Source organism: Molossus molossus, unplaced genomic scaffold (genome assembly GCF_014108415.1).
Source record: "Molossus molossus isolate mMolMol1 unplaced genomic scaffold, mMolMol1.p scaffold_m16_p_11, whole genome shotgun sequence".
Classification (NCBI taxonomy): Eukaryota; Metazoa; Chordata; class Mammalia; order Chiroptera; family Molossidae; genus Molossus; species Molossus molossus.
In genome coordinates, this window is record NW_023425346.1 from 101,662,563 (window position 1) to 101,683,596 (window position 21,034).

At 48.4% G+C, this 21,034-nt stretch overlaps 2 protein-coding genes across 6 annotated transcripts in view; one reads left to right on the forward strand and one right to left on the reverse strand.

Moving 5' to 3' along the window:
- The window catches only part of DIS3L2 (DIS3 like 3'-5' exoribonuclease 2), a 340,082-nt gene that overhangs the window by 259,165 nt on the left and 59,883 nt on the right, over positions 1-21,034 (forward strand). For all 5 annotated transcript variants that reach the window (XM_036253315.1, XM_036253314.1, XM_036253318.1 and 2 more), the window contains exon 13: positions 7,703-7,936. In XM_036253315.1, coding sequence (XP_036109208.1) covers positions 7,703-7,936 — 234 coding nt within the window. The remainder of the gene's footprint in view (positions 1-7,702; positions 7,937-21,034) is intronic.
- LOC118625530 (NADH dehydrogenase [ubiquinone] 1 alpha subcomplex subunit 11-like) lies at positions 14,910-15,301 on the reverse strand (the record flags this gene model as incomplete). The annotated part of the gene is made up of 1 exon (XM_036254567.1): positions 14,910-15,301. A coding segment is annotated over one exon (333 nt), but the record flags the coding sequence as incomplete, so codon positions are not given.

Below are 21,034 nucleotides of genomic sequence, written 5' to 3' on the forward strand. Positions count from 1 at the left end.
AGAAAACAGCCCTGGCCGGTTTGGCTCAGCGGTTAGAGCGTCCGCCTGCGGTCCGGAGAGACCCGAGTTCGGTTCCCACTAAGGGCATGTACCTCGGTTGCAGTTTGTCCCCGGCCCTGGTTGGTCGTGTGGGTGGCAGCCACTCGATGTGTCCCTTTCACATCGATGTTTCTCTCTCTCTCTCTCTTCCTCTCTCTCCCTCCCACTCTGTCTGTACAAAAAATGGAAAAATGTCTTCGGATGAGGATTAAAAAAAAAAAAAGAAATAGAAAACAAAACAAAAAGACATTCATCATTTATTTATAAGACTGTCATGCTAAAAATGATTTTTAATCAACTTTTCGCCTGCATTTTGATATTATTAATAGTGGATGTGGCTTAAATCTTAAGGACTTGAGTCCTGAGGTTAATAAAAAACATAGCAGGTCACTTTGCTGGGTGTCTTTTAAAAAAGGATGTACCTCTATTTGTGAGAGCTGGCTCAGGTTGGTCCTGTGGAAAGGCTGGAGCTCAGTTAACCTTCCTGTCCCTGGACATCGGATTCTGTTTCCTGGGTCTGTCTGAAGCCGCTCCTCGGAAGGTTTCCTCTGTGGCTCTCCTGCACTTCCCGCCCTCCCCCCACCTCCGACTTCCCGCAGCCCTCAGGCCTCCAGCCTGTCCACCCTGAGATTCCCTGCCCCTTCACACCCTCACACAACTGTCCGTGCTAAAGGGAACACTTCTCAAGGACTGCTCAGGCCTGGGGCCCTCACCACTGTCACAGGAATGGAATTCCAGTCTCCTGACCACATCTGGGACCGGAGGCTCCTCTCACGTTCCTGCCGGTTCCTACAGTTGCAAGGCAAACCTTGAGGAAGTTTCCTCATTTCCCTCCTCTTGGGCTTGGAAGTTTAGACAGGTCAAGATGGAAAGGGGCCCATTGGAGTCTAGAGGCCAGCAGACTAGGCTGATGGCAGATGACGTGAGACAGAAGAGCTCACAGTTTACTCAGTACTTTTTTCATACAAATCTTGCAGAAAATTCTAGTACATAAACAGACTGCCTTATAAATTAAAACAGGCTGGAAGATACATGGCCCAGGCCCAGGCCCCCTCCTCCAGCACACTGGGCAGAGGTCTCTGGGGGGCCCAGTGCACGTCAGAGCCTCTCCACACAGTAAGAAAGGACACAGCTTGGTCTAAGCGAGGTGACTTGCTGATGTTACTTCCATCTGCTGATTTACTCTCTAATCCCACCGCAGTTTTCTCTGTTCTTTAAGAAGTGACCTGCGCCTCACTCAGTGGGCCTAGCAGAGGGTCCCTGCTTCTCCTCAACCAGCACCACCCCACTGCCTCTGCTCACCGCAGGCCGCAGGGCCCCCATCACGTACATGTCGGCCTCTCCCAGCTGCCTTCAAGCCCCTCCTCCTCGTGCCCGGTTCCTTTCCAGACGTGTTCTTCTCCGGCCCTTTGACATCTCTCACTGCTGTGCCCCCCACCACCATGATGATCGCCTCCTGTCCCAGGCAGCGGAAACCCCCCACCCCACCCCTGGCCACCCCAAACTGGTTTTGTTATAGTCAGGAAAATGTTTCCTCCTAAGATTGTTTTTAGAAACATATTTTATTATACAGAGCCCAGAGCTGCTGTAGAAGTAATTTTGCATCTATATACTTAAAATTATGAATTTACCCATTAGCAGTGTTTTGAACCAGAGACATTTTTTAGAAGATAAATATTAAAATATATTTAAAAACATTTTTTTTCCTTATTGATTTTTTACAGAGACAGGAAGTGAGAGGGAGAGAGAGAGAGAAATATCGATGAGAGAGAAATATCGATGAGAGAGAAAATTGATTGGCTGCCTCCTACATGCCCCTTACTGGGAATTGGGCCCACAACCTGGGCATGTGTCCTGACCGGGAATCGAACCGGCAACTTCTTGGTGCACGAGTTGACGCTCAACCTCTGAGCCACACTGGCCGGACTAAAATATATTTAAACAGAACAGGTTTCAAAGGTGATGGTGTCCTCACAACTTGGTATCTATAATGTGAAGAAAGCGTGTAGGAGGCACACTTCCTTTCCTGGACTCCACCATCAGTCTCGTCTACATGTGACCTTTAGCTAAAATGTAGTGAACGTAACACTAGATTCTGAGCCTTACGTCTGTAGACATGAATCTGCTCCTGGCTGCCACTTAGAAGTCTGTGTGACTCTTCACAACTCCCAGCCTGTTTGCTCAACTGTGAAGCGGGCTGAAGAGTGCTGCAACCCCCAACGTGTTCAAGACTGTGAAAGGGAGTTCGTGCAGGGCCAGGCCACGTGCTCCCCAGTGGTGTTCACAACAGCGTTGTTATTTCCTAGCCCACCTGGTGCCAGAGAGTAGGTCATGAGGTATAGAGTCTCTGCTCCTTTCTTTTTTTTTTTTTTTTTTTTTTTTTTTTTTTTTTTTTTTTTTTTTTATCCTCACCCGAGGACATTTTTCCATTTTTTGTTCAGGTAGAGTGGGAGGGAGAGAGAGGAACAGAGAGAGAGAGAGAAACATCGATGCGAAAGGAGCACATCGAGTGGCTGCCACCCGCACGACCAACCAGGGCCGGGGACAAACTGCAACCGAGGTACGCGCCCTTAGCGGGAACCGAACCCGGGTCTCTCAGGACCGCAGGCCAACGCTCTAACCGCTGAGCCAAACCGGCCAGGGCGAGTCTCTGCTCCTTTCTGATCAGGTTTCTTCCTCGTCATATGCCTTCAGAAGGCGTTGGCACAGGATTCAGTCTGACCTTCTCAACACTGGTGTCCCAGAGTTAATGCAGGAAGCTTGTCGCCTGCAGACAGAGGGACCCAAGTCCTGTGACTAAGCAGAGGAAAGAGGAAGGATGTGATCTTCTCTCTGAAGGGTTTTGTTTACTTTTTCTTACTTTTTCCATGAAAAATTCTTTGTCCTTTTGTCTTCTGCCACTGGCCCTGGTTGTGGACAGGGCGTTGATGTGAATACAGCTTCCAAATTGGAAATTAATGAGGTGTTCCATCCAGAGGCCTTCTTCCCATACTGCGAGGCCGGCCGCCCCTGGGAACCCCACTCTTGGTCTTTCCCTGCTTCCCTTCTCTGTGAGGCTGTGGGGCATCCTTACTCCTCTGCCGCCTCCCCACAAGGTGGTTTCAGGCTAGTTTTCCTGGCCTAAGGATTTTTTAATCCCTATCGGTGATTTCCAGAATCACTGGATCGTGTTAAAGCAGGGTAGGTTCTGTTGCCCGAGGCCACTGTCACGAGGCCAGGAAGTTCTTGGTGGCTCTTCCGAATTTTCACTTCAGCCCTTTGTGTGCCCAAGAAGAAGGTTGGCACAGGTTCTCTGGGTGCAGGCGTCATTGGGAACTTCTCATCAGCCTGTAGTGTCCGATCTGGCGGTGTTCATGGGTGCTGTTAACATGGGTGTTGGTGGATAAGAAAACCAGCCAAAGGAGCCGGGGTGCCCGTTAGGAAGAAGTGGCCCAAACTGAGAAAGTGCAGGCAGCATGTGTTGCTGGGGAGCTCTGGTAGGGAGAGCAGCCTTCCGATTTTGCCAGGTCTCAGTGCATTTTAAGAGCTGCTCAGGAAGCGGCTCCTGGCCAGGGCTCAGCACTGCGACCAGTGGGTCTGCAGGGAGCCGCAGAGCTCTGCTCAGAGGCAGGATAAGTGGGCTGGGGGTGGCAAGGCATCTAGGAACCTCCTAGAACTTACTGCAGAACTTTGTGCATAGATATTTCAGGGGAGAAGGCTTGGAGCGTGCAGATTTTTCTTCAGTTACAGTTCACATGCAGCATTATTTTGTATTGGTTTTAGGTGTATAGCACAGTGGTTAGACAATCATATACTTTACCAAGTGTTACCCCCAAAATTTCCATTACCCACCTGGCATCCTACATAGTTATTGCAATATGCCCTATGCTGCACTTTACATCCCTGTGACTGCCAGTTTGTACTTCTTAATCCCTGCCTCTTTCCCTCAGCCACCAGACCCCTCCCTCCGGCAGCTGTCAGTTTGTCGTCTGGGGCTATTTCTCTCATTAGTTTTTTTCCTAAGCTATTATAACTAAAGCACTCAGGACAGTATGACACGTATTAAGTGCTACTATTTTTTCCCACCTCATTGACTCTTTATATTTTCTAAAGAGTTCCTTGAATTTCCTTCCATATTATCAACTTGTCTAGTTGTCCAATTCATTATTCAGAACATGTATTAATTTTTTTTTTTTGGTTGGGGCAGTTGTATTTTTCTTTTAATCCTTGCCCAAGGGCATGCTTAGAGAGAGGAAGGGAGAGAGAGAGAGACAGAGAGACATTAATTGGTTGCCTTTCTTGCCCTGACCGGGGATCATATCTGCAACCCAGGTGTGTGCCGTCACCGGGAACTAGGAACTGGACCAGCAACCTTCCGGTGCACAAGATGATGCTCAACCAACTGAGCCATTCTGGCCAGGTTCTTATTAAGTTTTTAAAGTAATTCTTAACCCAGCAATTTACATGAAAATAGATGCCTGATCATGGTATGAGTCTCCCTGACCTGTGTGTGGTGGTTACCTGTGTAAGTAGGCAGTGGTTTCCTGTGTTCTCTAGGGAAAGGGGACAGACCCCAGGCCAGATATCCTGTGACCTGGATGCCTGAGGGAGCCTGCGAGGTGACATGTAAAGTGTGTAAAGGAGAGGGGTGGAGTAGAATGGAAGGAAAGTTTCCCTAAGCATGCCAAAGACAGACCATCAGACAAGATGTGGACACACAGGAGGGCACTGACTGGAATGAAACGGAGAGAAGGAAACAAGCTGGATCTCCAGGGAAACTTGGTGACCTCACAAACGAACAGGCCAGGACCCTGCATTCTAGAAGGGGTGGGAGCAGCCCATGAGCAGGGAGTTTTCAGGAAATGTGGACGAGGCAGAAGAGAACACAAGGGCTGACCCTGCAAGGTCTCTCTTGGAGACCTGTGGTGCTACCTCCCCACCGGGCTCAGACTCAGCTCTACAGTTACTCTTGCATGCAGCTCGCACAGACACCTGCGAGCCCAATCAGGACCCACTGGCCTCAGCAGAAGAGTCGTGGGCACGATATTTGTTTGAATCACATATATATTTGGAGAGGAGTAGTTCTTGGCATAATCCAGAAAGTATAGTTTGAGGATTTTTATTTTAAGAAAAATTAAAGTCTGATATTACAGATCTAAGACTCTTTATTATAATAAGGCTCTTTGCACTGAATCAAAGAAAAATGTGAGCAGTTGCTACCCCTCTTCCTCGGTGCCCAGGTGGCCGTGTATCATTTCTCTCTCAAAGGAAGGTGAGGGAGGGTGTCAGAGGCAGCTCTGTAGCCCCCAGGGTGGGAGCTGTGTCCCCAGAGGCTTCGAGCTGTGGACAGCTCCTCTGCATCTGGCGCTCCAGTCCCTGAGGCTGTGAGCAGAAGGCTCTGGCTGGTGAAAAGGAGGGCAGGGGCTGTGTGCCAGCCTGGGCGGGAAGGCTCCTCACTGACTGGTGCCCCTCCCTTCGCCCCAGCATGCTCTGCTACTCAGCACACCTGGCTTTGCCTTGCTTGCGCGTCGCATTCCAATGGCCTTGACCGCAGAGCTTTTCCGCTGTCCTCAGGCCCTTGAGTCCCACTCAGCCCCCTCACTCTTCGCCTTCTACCTGCCTGTCTGGTCTGAGTACTCTTGGCTTGCCTCTTCCTCCCCACAGGCTTGCCTTTCTCGCCTCCCCTGTCCTTCCCGCCCCCCTCCAGGCTCCCGCTCCTCTCTCAGGGACGGGTCACCTTCTGGGATCCTTTGGCCCAGGGTCCATTTGTTCCCCTGCTCATCAGTCTTCCTTTTGTACTGGTTTCTTCCCTCACTCTATGGCCAGCAACAGCCCTGTCCCCCGTCCTTGTGGAGGCAGCGTCCACAAATCGCTGCCGCTGCTAGCCATCCACCTCTCCTTAACCGCAGACTTCCGAAGCTTTTCACAAGCCTCCCTAAAGATCACAGTAAGCAAGTGCTCAGTACAAGGACCTCCCCTTTGTTTTCATCCTCCCGGATGTCCAGGTGGCATCTGACATAGTCCAGTGGCTAGGAGCTTGGGCTCTGGGTGGGATTGCCTGGGTTCAGCTCCTGGCTTTGCCATTCGTTCTCTAGCAGGCCACTTAACGTGTCTGGGCCTTAGCTTCTCATTTGCAGAATGAGGATAGTAAAACAGCTACCTCACACAGCTGCTGTGTGGTGAAGTAGCTGCTATACGGGAAGTGTGGAAACAGTGCCTGTCCCATCACAAGTGCAGCATGACTGTCTGTTGTCTCTTCTAAGCATGCCTTTCTTCTAGCCCCTTCTCCTGTTCTTCCTAACATCGGAAGCTTCTGTTTTCTGCTGTCTCTTGGAGCTCTCTGGGTTTTATTTTCACCCTCCAGCTTTTCTTTTTGTTCGCTAATATGGAGGAGTTGGAGAGTGCAGCCTCGACTTTTTCACTTGCCTTCTCTTTCTTTCGGGTCCACGAGGCCATCTCCCCACCTCCAGACCAGTCACTGCCCCAAGCCACAACCCAACTGCCTGCTACATAGGCCCACTCGGGTCTCCTCCCTGCACCTCAGCTTCAGGAGTCCCCCAAATAGTTTAAGGTTTATTTTTGTTTTAAAAGGAATAAATGCACCCTGGCCGGTTTGGCTCAGCGGTAGAGCATCGGCCCGCAGATGAAAGCGTTGCGGGTTCGATTCTGGTCAAGGGCACCTACCTCGGTTGTGGTTCGTCCCCAGCCCTGGTCGGGGTCGTGTGGGTGGCAACCAATCGACGTGTCTCTCTCATATCGATGTTTCTCTCTCTCTCTTTCTCCCTCCCACTTTATCTGAAGATAAATGGAAAAATATCCTTGGGTGAAGGTTAAAAAAAAGTAATAAATTCTGATTATAGAAAATAGACACAAATTGAAAGGATAAAATACAAATCAGTGGTAACCCCACCCCTCAGCACATACCACTGCTCAACTTGGGTGTATCTGCTTCTAGCCCAGTAGGTCTCAACCTGGGCCGATTACCCCAGGGAACTTTTGACAACATCTGGAGACGGTTTTGGTTGTCAACTAGCAGGGCTGGGGAGAGGTGTTACTGGCACCTTATGGGTAGAGTTCAAGAATACTGCTAAACATTTCACAGTGCACAGGACAGCCCCACAACAAAGAATTAGCCCAGCAGTGCTGAGGTTGAAAAACCCTGTTCTGCTCCTCTGTCTCTACATCTGTGCCCCAAAGAGAACAAGTTGGAATTTTCTTTTTCTTTCTACTCCATCCTGTTCTCTGTTTCTGTCAGAGCCCGCCTTCCTCACCCATATCAGACCCATCACCGAGCCCACAGATTCCCCACCTGTCATGTCTGTGGCATCTATCTCTTCTTCTCTCTCCCAGTTTTGACATTTATGACCACTCAACCCAAACTAATGAAAAAGCCTCTAACGTGCCCTTCACCTCAGTCTCCTGCTTGGCCTGGCCTGAGCCACCTGTGCTTGGAGACCTCTGTAGACTCCATGCCTGTCCAGTCTGTGTCGGATAGAGTCTGCGCTCACCGAGGGCAGCCCCTTCCACACGGGATCAGTCTTTTTCACTTGCCTTTACTAGCCGGTACCCGACACCATTCTGAGAAAAAGTCAGTGCTCGGGGAATCTCTGTAGAGTGTGTGTGGGTGAAAGGTTACACAGCAGCAAACCTGAAAGCCATTCTCTTCACCACTGTCCCTCTGCAGATCCTCAGTGAATGGTTTGGCCGGACCATCATCCGCTCCTGCACCAAACTGAGCTACGAGCATGCACAGAGCATGATTGAGAGCCCGACTGAGAAAATCCCTGAGCAGGAGCTGCCCCCTATCTCCCCGGAGCACACCAGTGCGGAGGTGCACCAGGCTGTCCTGAATCTCCACAGGATTGCTAAGGAGTTACGCAAACAGCGGTTTTTGGATGGTGCACTGCGTTTGGATCAGGTCAGTCACTTCCTTTTTTCCATGTAACCAATAGATTTGCCTCGGGCCTGAACCCAGTGTGCATGCAATTCAGCATGGCAGTCTTGGCTCTTCCCTCCTCGTCCTCTCCCAGTCACTGCACTGAGACTGTTCCCTGAGGCAGGCGGGAACTGACTCCCACCCCCTCCTCGCTCCACAGACACATGAGGCCCAACCTATGAGCCCAGGCAAAGGGTCGAGTCTGTCTAGGTAGCTGTGAGGCCAGAGTCTGACTGGGGAAGACTGTGTCCAGTATTTGGTCCCCAACTTGGTTTCTACCTCTAATCCCTCTTAATTGAGCTGGGAACAGGGAACATCGAAGTTTAGAAGTTGCTGACCAGCACCTGATTGTGGGGCTTAAAGAAAAGAGTATTTTTTCTTATCCCTTGTCTTCCCAAAAGAGTTACGTTGACAAATTCCAGGTTGATACCTGAAGAAGCTCAGACCTGGGGAGGCAGGGGAATGCTGGCTGTTGAGGAAGAGCCGGCCCGAGGGGTGAGAGCTCTGGGCAGCACAGCCATGCCGCAGCCCTCAGGACTCGGGCTGTCCCTCAGACCTGCCGGCCGCCATGTCGGACAGTCAGTGACTGTTATGATCCAGGAATTCTGTCCTGGTTACTTGTCAGTACATTCTAGAGAGGAGCCTGTGTTCCGTGTCGTATGATTTTTCTTCTCTTTTATATTTCTTACCAAAATCCTAGACAACTCACTGTCTTTCCCTTATGCTGTGGGGCGACTCTAGGCATTTGGAAGGTGAGTTGGGCAGCAGGACTGGCTGATGGAGCTATTGATCAGACCACTGGCAGAGTGCAGCCTCCCCGAGAATTCTTTCTCTGAGCCTTTCAGCTTGGCGAGGTCTCAAAGGCCTTGTTTTAAAACCTTTTAGTTGAAGATTTCATTTCATCCTGCCTTTGGTGATAAACTCACACAAATGCTTCTCAGCAGGCATTGCAAATAGTTGCTGCCCTGGGCCCAGGAATAAGGCAGCAGCTCTCAGGGGAGGGGGTAGTCTGTTTTGCCTGTGCTCGGGAGAGTCAAGGATTCAAGGTATCTTCTGGAGTTCTCCTGCTCCTGCCTGGGCTCAGACAGCCTGAGCTGGCCTCTCTGCGTGAGAATGCTGATGGGGGGCAGTCGGCAGACAAGTCTGATAGAAGAGGGACTAAAGTCACAGGAGATGACAGAGCCTTTCCTTCCTTCAGTGAAATCAATTGGGAGTATAAACACACTCAAATTCTCACTCACCAGTGGCTGCCTGGCAGTCAAATCCAGGGATGCATCTCAGTTCTTGCTTGCTAGACTGCTCTTCTGCATTGGCCCTTTGAAGCTTACCACCTCCTGGTTCTCTGTTTTCCTTCATTCATCTCCAGTAATGTCCTGCTGGTCCCTTTGCAGAAACCTCTTCCTCTGCTCACCCTTTTCGAGTTGGCATTCCTTGGGGTCTAACCCACCCCATTTCCCCCTCTATCCATACTCCCTCCCTGAATGGATTCCTTTACTCTTGTGATTTTAACTACTAACTGGATGCTGATAACACCAAAATCTGTCCCTCCAGCCCTGCCCTCCCTCCCTCCCTCCCTCGGCTCCAGATAAGCCTCTCCACATGCCTTCTTGAACTCAGTGCCTGGATTCCCGCGCTCTTCCCAGCCAGGGCCTCGTTCTTCTGCAGGACGCGGCGACCAGTGCTCCCGCCGGGCGCCGCCTGTGTCACAAGTCAGGCCCGTTGACTCCCAGACCTGGTTAGGCCAGTTGTATGTGCTGTTATATTTATGCAGTTCCTCAGACTGTTAGGTAAACTGATCAAATAATAGCATAAAAACAAAAGCTGTTGTTTCTGTAAAAACTGAATTAAGTGGTTTGGAAAGACTTAATGAAGCTGAATATTCAAAAGTTCTGCAGTTTGGGTGTGTCAGCGATAAAAGAATAGGGACAGAATCATAAAATTCAGGAAGAATTCTGTACTCAGATTGCCTTACAAATAAATGTCGAACTTCTTTCTTCTAAAGAAACAAAAACTATGAATTATAGACAATGAATTACGAGTGCAGTTTATTCAGAAAAAATATGTAGAAATTCAATTAACATACTCTTGAAAAGACATTAAAAAATAGTTAACCTAAGTTCAAATAAATGTTTGGCAACATATGTATCTCTTCTGTATGGTTCCCCTCTGTTTGGCCGGCTCCTGGAGTCACTATCCAACCTCCTCTTCCCATCTTCCAGCACATCCGATGAGAGAGTTGCTGTTACAGACCTTCCCCGTCAGATCATTACATGGCTTGATTGATGTAAATATGTGAAATACTCTAAACACTATAAAAGGCCATTAGTCATCTCAACTCACATTAGAAGAGATGAGTATCAAGGTAGAAGAATGATCACAGATTATTGATTGGTACTGATCTGTTGGCATGTTTTAGAATCAGAATTGTATTGCTGAAAATAACTGTAGGTGTCTGCATCTCACTGGCCCTGTCACTTTATAAGTTAGAAAGCTGAAGCCCCCAAAGGTTAAATAAGTTGCTTATATGCAAGAAATCCAGATAGCTGGCTCTTTGTTCCCTTTTCCTCCATTTACACCATGCTGACTTAAGAGAAAACTTTTCCTTTCAAGTGAGAAAAACAAGCCCTCAAAAGTCCTAATTAGGTTCCAGCTAATGAAGGTTTGAAAATAAGGGATTTGCATCCTTGGAGTTGATTCCTTGGTTCCCTAGCTGAGTGTGTGGACCACTGCTTTAGGAGGAGGACATCTGTCTCCAGCAGCAGGGCCACGGTGAGAGCCTTTCCAGATGGGCCCATTCCACAGTCCCGCGGCGGGCCGCAGTCAGAGCCTGGATAGATCGGCTCAGGGGCCCATTCCACAATCACTGCATTTGTTCTCATGTGCCAACTGCCTGCACTTGCCCTCATGAAAATCCGTTTTTCTTGGGGCTTTTGGCATAGCCTGCTGTTTGAGTTGCTCTCTGATGCTATGTTTGCCCCAGTTCACTATGTCCACATTTCTGGTGGCAGTCCTAAAAAATATATATGCGCTTTTTACACAAGCCTCAATTAGAAAGGCACCGCAAGAAGCCTCTGTAAGAGGGAACACACCGTCCATGGCACACAGCATGCCCTTGAAAGCAGGATAAATTGGCTCACCCAGAAGTTTCTCTCCTCCAAGGAGTCAGTTTACCATGATGACCTTCAGAATGAAGGCGGTGGAGGACACTAGTATGGTACCTGTTTGTTGGGTCAGGGACCCAGTGGTTTGGAGGTCATCATAACCTCCGAAATACAGAGCAACTTGACCACTGGGTGATTGAGTCCACACGCTAGACTAGAGCACACCTCACCCACGTCTGAAATAGGACACCCTCAGCCCTCTGGCCGCCTGTGCTTGGTTTCAGCCCCTGGGGACCACCTGTTAGCTTACCCTAGCCTGTTACAGAGTATTAGCCAGTTCTGTGTGTACTGGGATGTGAAACAGATCAGGAAGCACTGCCTTCGAGGTCGAATTACCTGCTCCCAGTGTCTCTCTAACCTGCAGCTCAAACTGAGGCTCTAACCTGCAGCTCAAACTGAGTTCTACAGAGATTCCAGCTTGGGGAAATGACACTCCTTTGTGACCCTGCCTGAAAAGCAAGTGCAGGTGCTGAGTGTGTCCTCTGTGCTTTCTGGTTAGATGAGCTGAGCGACAGCCCTTCCAGGTGGTTTCTTCCCACCTTCGTGTTTTCTGCTGCCGTGTTAATTCTAGAATTTAACACATGCTCATTTTATTTATTTATTATACATATGTCACTCCTGTTTCTTAAATAGAGCCTCCCATAAAGGGACTTTTTTTGTGTTTGTAGTCAAAGTAATCAAAATGGTTTATAATAATATGCAAATCTGAGCTCTGGAAGGGCAAGCCGTGGGAAGCTCTCGAACCCTGCTCAGGTTCTTGCTCGGTGAGGAGTGTGCAGAGCTCCCTGGCCCTCCGTTCTCCCAGGCAGCCTCCTTTCCAGGGAGGACGATGCCGTTGCTTGACTGTGAAGTGACATTCCGTATCTTAGCTGTCGCCTTCAGAAAGGATAGCAAGGGAGGGTAACAGGGTGCTAAAAAGAACCCCAAACAGCCCTGGCCGGTTTGGCTCAGTGGTTAGAGCGTCAGCCTGTGGTCCAGAGAGACCCGTGTTCAGTTCCCGCTAAGGGCATGTACCTCAGTTGCAGTTTGTCCCCGGCCCTGGTTGGGTTGTGAGGGTGGCGGCCACTCGATGTGTCCCTTTCACGTCGATGTTTCTCTCTCTCTCTCTCCCCCACTCTATCTGAACAAAATATAAAAAAAAAAAGAACCCCAAACAAAACCATCTTAGGGAACATTGGTTGTTTTCAGGAAATTACATGTTCAGCTTTCTGAGGCTTTCTCCCCAGCCTTCCATCCCTCAGGGTGGTGACAGCACATGGAGGGAGGCCCTCTGTGGGAGGGCTTCTGAAAACTGGGCCACTTCAGGGTCCCCAGCAGGTGGGTGCAGGGATGCGATCAGCTCCTGATGAGCCTTTGACTTTCTCAATTTAGAGAAAGTTGTAGTGAAAAAATTCATTTTGATCTTCTTAGGCAAATTCCTCCAGACTAAAGGGGCCCTTACTAATTTCCCAACCAAGTCTTATATGAATCGTACCTGGCATGATTTTGAAGCTCCAAACTTGAGGCCATTTCTTTGAGCGAACTTGATTGTAAAGATAAACTTATTAATGGAAATAATTTTTAAGTGCCTTGGGGTCCAAGCTGCTGTGGAATGCTGTTATGGATGACCTTAGTCAGGGTTCTGCAGACTTTTGAAGTGCCAGATAGTAAATAGTTAGGCTTTGTCTCAAGTACTCAACTCTGCTGTGGTAGTGCGAACTGTATGCCAACATTTAAGGACACTGCAATTTGAAGTCATGTAATTTTCATGTCACAAAATAGTATTCTTCCTTTAATCGTTTTTCAGTTATTTAAAAATGCAAAAACCATTCTTAGCTTGTGGGCCATGCAGAAGCAGGGGGAAGGCCGGAATTGGCCTGTGGTCCATGATTTGCTGGCCCTGCTTAAATGAATTCAGCCATTACCCAGTCAGCTCTTAGCAGCTCATCATCACTGCACTGGGGGACCCGGCTGGGTAATGGGAACAGTTGTGCTAAGTTAGCTCTCAGGATGGTTTCATGCAATTAAGTAAATTATTCCTTTGATTAGTACCATGCTTAGCTGATCCAATTGGAGGCCAGTAGTAGAGGAATAAATCAGTTTAGCACTAGTTCCCTTACCCTATTTACAGTCAGGTAGCTTTAATTAGCCTGAAGCAAAAAGAGCATTGGTTCTAATTTCCCACCTCTGCAAGCTCAGCAGCTTCTTCACAGTCAGGTCCCCTCCTGCCCTGCCCATGTCCCCGAGCCCACTTGCAGAGATGCTGGCTCTACCGTCCTGTTGGGTACAGTGAGGGTTGGGATTGCTCTTGGCAAAACATGGCTCTGATGCAACAGTATGGCATTCTCCCCCCCACCCCTATTGCTTATGTAACAATAAATGTTGTTGAGTCATGCATTAACAAATTATAGCTAAGAATGTTTCTATTTCTTCTCTCCAATATAGTTGTTTTCAAGAAGTGAGCATTCCAGCTCTCTGCTATTTAATTTTTGTACAGTGTGGTATTTGGCACAAGACAAAAAGGGCAGGCGTAATCGTCCTATCTGGCTCTTCTTTGGTCTTATTATTTATGTCGTCATTTATGCATAAGAATAAGCTGTTGGTCAGGTGGTTGGATATGTTTGTAGAATCAGCTTCTATCCTCATAGTTACGGGAGTCCTTCATTCAACATGTCTTCAGAGGCATTCTTTGGTGCTGGAAATGAAGGATGGAGGAATATGGCTTGGTATAGTGAAGAAGCCACCAGACCACCCAGAAAATGAGAAGTGCTGGGACGGACCTCTCACAGAGTGCAGTAAGGCTGTCCCAAAGAGACCGACCTGGTCCCAGGGCATCAGAAGGTTTCCTAGCAGGACCAGTGTGTACATGAGGGCTTCCAGAAGACTTAAGGAACTCACCAAGCTCTGAAGGCAGGGGTGTGCATTTCAAGGAGACTACTGGTACAAGCATAGGAGGGGTGACAGGTAGCAATGGCCGACTGCTCCAGATTATGTGGTATGGAGTGTGAAGAGAGGGAGCAGCTAGGGAAGGAGGCAGAGGCTGGCCTTGAAGTCTGCGGGAATCAGCTAGGGGAGCCATGGAATGATTTAAAATACAGAGGTGATGTGATCAGAACTGTGCTTTAGAAAGAGTTTACTGGCTGTAGTATGAAGAGTAGACTGAAAAAGAACAAAATAAAGGATGCTTATATTCTAAGAGAGAAATGACGAGGGCCTGACATAGATAGAGACTGAGGGCAGGGGAGAATTTACAGATTCAAGAGAGGAAGGAAAATTGGCAAGCCTCACCCAGCCAGTGTGGCTCATTTGGTTGAGTATCGACCATGCACCAAGAGGTCATCAGTTTGATTCCTGATCAGAGCACATGCCCAGGTTGTTGGCTTGATCCCCAGTAGAGGGTGTGTAGGAGGCAGCAGATCAATGTTTCTCTCTCACTGATGTTTCTCTCTCTCTCTCTCTCTCCCCGCCTCTCCTCTCTCTGTAAAATCAATAAAGAAAAAAATATTTAAAGATTATAAAAGCAAAAGAATATTCTTACACTTATATAAAAGTATGTAAGTATACTCTAATGTTAGAAAATTTAGAAAATACAAAAGTATAAAGAAGAAAATCAAAATCACCTATAGTCCCATCACCCAGAAACCCCAGTTAATGTTTTGGTATATGATAATTCCATATGAATTTCCCTCTTACCACTTAATGGCAGGAAGGAAGAGTGGTTAACATAGCATACATATAATTTTTAAATTCTGCTTTTTAATATTATATTATAATGAGTTTTTTCCATGTCACTCAGAACTCTTTTTTTTTTTTATGCACATAATTTAATTTTAGGGCATTTCCACCTGCCCAAGGTTGAGGGAGGTGGTGGGACTCATACCCTGGGCTCTGCAAACACCTTCCAGCCTTCCAGCCGGCCCATCTTGACCAGGGCGGCCGTCATGCCCATGTACGCACAGGCTGCAGCTCCGACCCCATAGCTGTGGGTGCGTGCTCCCAGGGTCAGACCTCCGGCACAGCCTCCAATAAAGTAGTTCAGGGGGTCGTCGGGTTTCTCGCGGACCTTGGCACTGACGCAGGAGGCAATGCCAAATATGGCACCAATGGCAGCTGCGATAAATGTGTACCGTCCAGTCCTGGCCACTCCCTCCAGGAAGGAGTCAGGGGGCTTGAGTGCAATGCTATAGGCGGAGGCGATCAGGCCAACGTGTCACTCAGAACTCTTAAGACATTATAATGCCCATGTAATATTCCATCATGAATATGCTCTTAAACATATTTAAATACACATATTGTAGATATGCAGATTCTGATTTTTTGATACTATAAATGATAGTGCCATAGTCATCTGTGTTTCTGAATCTGATCTCTGACTATTTCCTTAGGACATTCCTGAAACAGTGATGATAGTGTCAGAGATACAGGCATATTTAAGAATCTTGAAATATTACCACATTTCCTTCTAGAAAGGTTGTACCAATTTATACAGAGGGAGGAAATACTGGCAGGATTCTCTGCCTACCTGGGGGTGTTGTGTCTAGTCTCTCTCTCTAGCTCTCTCTCTCATGTCTAGGTCTGAAATGTCTCAGTGACTGTGGTCTTAAGTTATTCCTTCATCTTTCACATTGTTTATACCAAAGACTCTTCCTATTTGCATTAGCCATTATAAGAAATACTCCATAGGGTCCTACTATTTTAAATGACTGAAAGAGGTGGCTGAAAGCCTCTTGCTAAGCTCTTGCCAACATTGAGAGTGGAGATAGGTCTCCCGCCCCAAATTCCAGGCCTTCTTCCTACTCTCATTAGAGTAAAGAAGCCCACTGTATTTGGAATGGTGCTGAGAACGCTCATTGCATTTTTAGATCCTCAGAGAACATTTATACCTTCACTAGCCATTTTTGGTACCCTTCCCTCCTGTGTATAACAGCTTTCAGGCATTGTTTGGGTTAGCCACACATGAACAGTCATAAGAAATCTAATTGAATTAAGACTGAGGAGAACAAAGTCACCCTTTGTAACCTGTACCATCCGAAGAATGGTGCCACTGCCCTGGCCGGTTTGGCTCAGCGGTTAGAGCGTCAGCCTGCGGACCAGTGAGTCGCAGGTTCAGTTCTAGTCAGGGGCACATACCTCGGTTGTGGTTCATCCCCAGCCCTGGTTGGGTCATGCAGGAGGCAACCAGTTGATGTGGCTTTATCACATCGATGTTTCTCTCTGTCTCTTTCTCTCTCTCTGTCCCTTCCACTCTGTCTGATGATAAATAGAAAAATATCCTCAGGTGAGGAATGAAAAAAAAAAAAAAAGAATGTGCACTTCTCGTTAAGGCAGTGACACATGGGATAGGAAGAATTCTAGAAAGTCAGGCCTTTCATTCAAATGTTGACCATGCATTACTTCAGCCATGTAAGTAGATCTGGGATCAGTAAGCTTGAAGAATATTTATCACCCTGTCATGTTTTCCCCAGTAACTAGTTTCATAAGAATCATATTAGGAAATTTTTTGTTTAGGTTCATTCATCTCATTTGCAAATAAATCCACAGCTAAGACTGTGCTCTTTGGAGCCCTTAGTCCCAGGTTTTCTGGGATGGCCTCTGGAGGGGAGCGGAGCAGCTGGGGAGCGGACACGCCACGGCCTCTCCGCAGAGGACACGGAGCTCAGGGATTCCCGGCCCCCGGGCATCAGATCTGTCCTGTGCGGGGAGAGAGAGGTCGAGTCAGTCATCATACTTTAATTTTTTTTTTTTTTTTTAATTTTTTTTTTTCTTTATCCTCACCCGAGGATATTTTTCCATTTTTTGTACAGATAGAGTGGGAGGCAGAGAGAGGAAGAGAGAGAGAGAAAGAGAGAAACATCGACGTGAAGGGACACATCGAGTGGCTGCCACCCGCACGACCAACCAGGGCCGGGGACAAACTGCAACTGAAGTACGTGCCCTTAGCGGGAACCGAACCCGGGTCCCTCCGGACCACAGGTCGATGCTCTAACCGCTGAGCCAAACTGGCCAGGGCATACTTTAATTTCATGTGGAATCAGGGAAAACCATCCATATTTATGCATCCCATGGCATGAACAAGAGACAGACTTGAAAACTTGACCTCGTTGTATGTAACTAACACTAATTACAGCCACTTGTGCAAGTTGATCACTATTTGTGGCTTGTTAACATGCGCATAAAAACTAGCCTATATCATTAAGTTTCAGAGTAACTCCGCTGAGCAGCTTGTTATTACAACCCTAACTCTCCATGTACTCCCTCTTCCTTGAGGCACGTCACATAGTCATTTACTCATAATTTTCAAAAATTATAAGGACTACAGGTAGTATTATTCTGGAAGTTGTTAAAAATACAGACTGAGACATGATCTTCAAGCCTCACCAGATAGATACTTCTTGAGTTCCTGTTGTGTAACAAATTCTGCTCATTGTTCTACGAAGGAGCCTTAGGCAGTGGAAGACAGGCTTTCTACCCCAGAGCTACACGGTGACTTTGAGAAGAGCACTGTATTTACTAGAAACTCCAACAAGGTAAAGCCAAGGGCCTCCCTAGTCAGTTGACACAGGGCTGAAGGAATACTAAGCCTGGTGGTTCTCAGGCAGACAGGATTAGTGAAAGGCGGCTAGTGAAAGCTTGGGAGGGAAGCCCCGAGTCACAGGTGAGGGGAGTGAAGGTGTGACTGGGAAGAAGAACTGAAAGACATGGGGTGCCCACCCTGATGAGATTTCAGGGATACACAGTCATTCTCGGTGTCCTGGTTCCAGGACAACCCCACAAGTACCGACATCTGCAGGTGTTCAAGTCCTTTATATAAAATGGCACAGAATGATACATACAGTTGGCCCTCCATATCCGAGGATTCCCAGCCCTGGATTGAAAATACAGCTGGTTGAATCCATGAATGCAAAATGCACGGATTTGGAGGGCCGACTATATTCCATCATGCCCCTCTCTCCTTTGATTTCTGAACCCACTGAAAAACAGACATGCAAATCAGACCGAGATAAAATATTCCATCCATTACTGACAAAGTTTGGGCTAGAGAAGCAGCTTGAGCAGGTCCAGTGTTTTGCACAGTGCTTGAAACAGCCCAGAAGAAATTCCTATTATAAAAAGAAACTACTTGGAGTGATTAGAGGGAGCAGAAGGTAGCCAGAGACAGAGAGAGAAGCATGCCCTCTGCCAGCCACACCAGGCACTCCAGGGATGGTCCTAGCGTGACCTTCGCTGCCAGGTGCCCTCAGTCTGGTGGCTGCTGGTGAGGACCAATAGCTGGTGCTTCTATTCCTGGTCAGAATGGCCAGTACAGATCTTTAGCACAACCCCGAAGACTGCTTTCTGTATAACTTTAGAAAGTAATCTTGGCTCCTACCCGGTTCCAGAAGCTTTTTGCTTGCTTTCCAGTTCTTTCTGCTTGCCTATACCCAGCTCATTTCTTATTGGTGGGAAAAGCCCTTCTCATACCCTGCCCCGCCCCTAGAAACCTCTCTTAGCTTCCAGGAACCTGAGCACGAACTCCACATCTTGCTGCAGAGGTTTGCATGACCCGCCTTTTCATTCCTTCCCACTCGGGGGCCCCTGGCTCTTTCCTTACACCTGTCACCCTTCTTGATCACTGTCACGTTGCCTTGTCGTTTTTCATTTGCTTCCCTGTCTCCTTCTCTAGACTGAGTTCCTAAAGGGTAAGGACAGAGTCTTTTCATCTTTTGCTTGTTGTAGCCAGCCGTTTCAAGGTCTCTGAGCATCTGTGTACATAGGTCTTTTTGAAGCGATGTGATGATTGCGACCTGGGAGAGGGGCTGGAGCTCTAGAAGAGAGGTGTGTTTGTGGAGGAGAATTAAGTGCACATTATGAATCAGAGAGGCTTCCTTCCCTTCTGAATAAAAGGGTTGGGTGTTTGATTACTTGCCAGGGCATACGGGGCTTAGAACAAGGTGTAATGAGGACTTTCTCAAGGTGGAGCTGCCTGGACAGGTGCGAGGAGCCAGGAAGCTTCAGCACCCCAGGGGGCTGGCAGTGCTTCTGAGGCGTCCTGAGCAGTCTGTGTTCACCTCGGTATCCTCAGACCAAGCTGTGCCCCTTGGGGAGCCTGGCACAGGCAGCTCTCTGGGAGAAGGACAGAGACCCCCAGGTGCCTCCCTGGGAACGGAGATGCCCAGGCTTGTCCGAGGCCTGGCCTGCCTGCACGGAAAGGTGGGGGAGGCACCAGATGCCCCGCCTGCCTGTCGAAAAGATTCCCTCCAGGGTGAGCTCATGGGAGCTGCTATCCCCACCCCCGTGACAACATGGAAACAATGTGTATGCCCCGGTGGGAGCCCCAGTCCAGTGCTCCCTCGGAATTCGGATCAGAGCCTGGTTTTGCTTCTACTGGAAGTGGTTTCCACAAGATAGGTCTGTCCATTGCTGCTGGACTGTCTGAGAAGATAACTCACATCACAGTGGGAGTTGAGAGTGTGCCCAGATGACAAACTGAAGTCCTTGGAATTTCCAGAGGGCAGTGAAGTGAGGCAGAGGGCTCTCACGCTGACCAGATGAGGGTTAAGACCCTTCTGGGGTCGAGCAGGGCAGCGGCCGGCCACTCCATGCTCCTCTCGGAGGCGCCAGCCTTGAGGTCAGTGGCCTTAACAGCCGAACAGATTTAGCTCCTCTGGGCCTGTCTTTTGGGTAATTGTACTCATGATTAGGAAGCGCTTGGACTCTCCTCTTTCTCTTCACGGGACACTCTGCACTTCACTGCCCTGCCCCCATGTCACACCCCACGTCACTCAAGTGTGAGCCAAACAGCTACATAAGAGTCATGGAATCCTTTGACGTTAGTAAGACCTGCGTTGAGGCAAGGGCGTCCTTGCAGCTGACCCTTGGATTCGCACCATGACTGCTTCTTGGGGCAGGCCCAGGCCCTCTCAGTTCTTGTGGTTCAGTGGACTGGGGGCTCTGCTTCTCTTTCTTTTGCTGTCTGTCCTGAGCCCCGCTCTCGGAGTTCCCCCAAATGTGCTTTTGCCTGTCACTCGAGAACCTATAGTCTCCTGAAATAATTTTCATGGACCAGTTAGATTTCCTTAAATATTCGAGGACAAGATACAGAATTGCTAGGTTTAAATCTTGCCGAGCAAGAACATTTTCCTAAAAAGCCAGTTACCATCTACTATCTCCGTGATTTTATAAATGAAAACATTTTAGCACCAAAATGAAGGAAAGTCATAATTTCACAATATGGGGCTGTCTTTTACATTGCCTGAGCTTTGTGGAAAATCTTTTCTCGTTTTGTTTATCTCTGACCAGCCTTTGAAGACGACTGACTCACTATCAGATTCAAAGAGCTCCTGGCTTTGGAGGCTCTCTGTGATGTCCCTGTTTGGTGTTCCCCGTTTCCCAGCTACCCCTGTACCTTCCTCTCTTGTCCCTCCCTGCCTCTTGCAGCCCCGGCCTCCACGTGCTGCCCAGGTCCGCCCCACAGACCTCCTTCCTCCAGAGCCTGCTTCAGGGAGGCTGCCCCTGCCCACTCTCCTTCCCCGGTGGCGCCCAATGGGTACTTGGTAGGTTTGCATTTTGTAGTTTCGTTCCTTTACTCCCTTCCTGCTCCCTCCCGCCTGCATTCTTGATCACCAGCTGTGTAGATGGCAGACACCTCGCTGTCGCTTCTCTCTCACCCATAAATCTACATGCTGGCACATGGGGGCATGCTAAAGGCTCTTCCCAGCACTCCAGGGCACGGGGGGTGGGGGGGGCAGTGGGTGCTTGAGGACACTCTGCCCACTTTACAGTCTACAACTTGAAGATGTGGGCCTGTTGTTTCTCAAGAAATTTCCACCTTTGTAAAGAATGGTAATATTGCAACAGGTTTGTTTTGTTTTGTAACATTTTTACTATTCCCACTTCAAATGACATATTGAGGGCATTTTCTGACTAAGGAGAATTGAAGTACCTTAAAATTACTTTGTAA